This window comes from Canis aureus, chromosome 18 (assembly GCF_053574225.1).
Source record: "Canis aureus isolate CA01 chromosome 18, VMU_Caureus_v.1.0, whole genome shotgun sequence".
Taxonomy (NCBI): Eukaryota; Metazoa; Chordata; class Mammalia; order Carnivora; family Canidae; genus Canis; species Canis aureus.
In genome coordinates, this window is record NC_135628.1 from 60,218,033 (window position 1) to 60,220,627 (window position 2,595).

A 2,595-nucleotide genomic window follows, 5' to 3' on the forward strand; every position below is an offset into this window, starting at 1 on the left:
TTTGGAATTAACAATTTCTCATATTTCTCTGAAGATAGATTATTGTAAAGGCTGCATGGAATTATCCCAGTCATTATCCCAAGGCTACATGGAATTATCCCAAAAATGTGTGTGTGTGTGTGTGTGTGTGTGTGTGTGTGTGTACATCTCTCTTGAATATAAAGACTTCCTCAGCAGCCTGATGGCTTTGATCCAAAAAGGTATGAGATATTGAGGCACTACAATCCTTTTTAGGCATAACATGCTGGACTTTACTCACTGATGATATTCCTTCTGGAGAAGATTCCCTCCACTCATCCCACTTAGACATTCTCAAAATGCCAGTTTTCTTTCTCCTTTTAAGTATCTGTTTCTTAAAATTTCTTCTCCCAGAAGGTTCTTAACGTTTTCATCTCTGACACCCCTCTGTTGTCATTCCTACTTTTTAAATTAATGCAGATCTACTTATTATTATTATATTAGTTGAGTTTTATGGTGGGTAGTGAGAAGTATAGGGGCTAAATTCTCACAGTTATGTACACATGAAAAGAGTTTTAAATACACAAAAGCAAGAGGTAAAACAGAACAACAAAAGCTGCCATAAAGGAATGCATAATATTATATAATTATTGAGAAGCATATGAACACAGTACAGATCTTTTCAGAGAGCTTGAACAGAGTCATGGAGCTGCAATAAGACTTTAGAAAAAGTTATCATGAAAAGAGGGTCCTTAAACTACAGAATTTGAATATTGAGTGAGGAGGGAGAAGATATCTGCTTTATATAAATTATACTTGGCAATAGCTATTCATTGAACATTTTGGGGGGGGGGGGAAGGAAGCAGGTAATAATGGTTGGGACCTAAGAAGGTTGATTAGGCTAGATTTTTAATGGAATCAAACAAATGAACAAAGAGGGTATGTATCTACCACTTGATCTTATAGACTACTGTAGTCTCAGAAATATTAGGGCTTAATTATAAAAGAAAAAAATCATTGCATAGGGGTCATAAAATATATTGAAATATGGGAATGTAATTTATGCATGTATATTAACTTTCAATGCAATCTCAAAAAGTATAGATTCTGACGTTGACAATAATTAAATTTACAATGAGAAATTAAAAAATATCTTAATAAAGTCACAGAAATATATCTTTCTTACAAATTTAAGGATTTCTATGAAATGTTTTGGAGACAAATGTATGGATCAAGATTTTATATATGAGGCAAAAATCAACTGTTTTTTCAAATTATGTGCTAAAATTTTTTAGAGCTGGAATGTTTTCTGAATAGATCACAATGGAACTAAAATAACAAATTATTAAGAGATTATTTTTCTCTAGTAACATGTGTCTCTCTTTAGGGAAATCTAACTTAATGTCCCATGGAAAATTTTAACCAGACATCTGGTTTCTTCTTATTGGGGCTGTTTCCACCATCAAGAATTGGCCTGTGCTTTTTCATTCTCATTGTTCTTATTTTCCTAATGGCTGTGTTTGGCAACCTGTCCATGATCATCCTCATCTTTGTGGACACTCATCTCCACACACCCATGTATTTTCTACTTAGTCAGCTCTCCCTCATGGACCTGAGCTACATCTCCAATATTGTCCCCAAGATGGCTTCTAATTATCTCTCTGGAAACAAGTCTATTTCTTTCATTAGGTGTGGAGTTCAGAGCTTCTTCTTCATTGCTTTAGCTGGTGCAGAAGGACTAATATTGGCCTCGATGGCTTATGATCGTTATGTGGCTATTTGCTTTCCTCTTCACTATCCCATTCGTATAAGCAAAAAAGTGTGCGTGCTGATGATAACGGGATCTTGGATAGTGGGCTCAGTCAACTCCTGTGCCCACACTGTATATGCCTTCAATATACCTTACTGTCAATCCAGGACTATCAACCACTTCTTCTGTGAAGTCCCAGCCATGTTGACGCTGGCCTGCATGGATACCTGGGTCTATGAGTACACGGTGTTTGTGAGCACCACACTCTTGATTGTAATTCCTTTCATTGGCATTGCATGTTCCTATGGACATGTTCTCCTTGCCATCTTCCACATGCAGTCCACAGAAGGGAAGAAGAAGGCCTATTCCACCTGCAGCACCCACCTCACTGTGGTGACTTTCTACTATGCACCCTTTGCTTACACTTATTTACGCCCAAGATCCCTCCGAACTCCAACAGAGGACAAGGCCTTGGCTGTATTCTACACCATCTTGACCCCAATGCTTAACCCAATTGTTTACAGCCTGAGAAATAAGGAAGTGATGGGTGCTCTGAGAAGAGTGATTCTGAAGTTCTGCTCTATAGAAATGTAGCAAAGTTCTCACTAGTTCTGATGCTTAGAAGTATATGAATTTCATTTTGCAGACTCCTTAAGAACAATATCATAGCACGATTAAAGATAGGAATTACATTAATCTAGAAAATAAAAATAAAAAAGATTTGAAAAAGCAATTATATATTCCCAGTCACTCATTTTGTGGCATTTTTTCTTTTAATTTCTTTATTTTTTACAAATTGTTATTTCTTTTTTGTTACAAATTATTAACCATAACCTGAAGTGTAAAGGCCACAGATATTCTCAATAATGCAAGTACTTAAGCAATAA

At 36.0% G+C, this 2,595-nt stretch overlaps 1 protein-coding gene across 1 annotated transcript; it reads left to right on the forward strand.

Annotated features, from left to right (window-relative positions):
* The first annotated feature begins 1,366 nt into the window (after positions 1 to 1,366).
* Positions 1,367 to 2,302, forward strand: LOC144288427 (olfactory receptor 2L3-like). Its single transcript, XM_077855930.1, has one exon. It carries the CDS (start codon positions 1,367 to 1,369, stop codon positions 2,300 to 2,302), a length of 936 nt encoding a protein of 311 aa, XP_077712056.1.
* Positions 2,303 to 2,595: the final 293 nt, after the last annotated feature.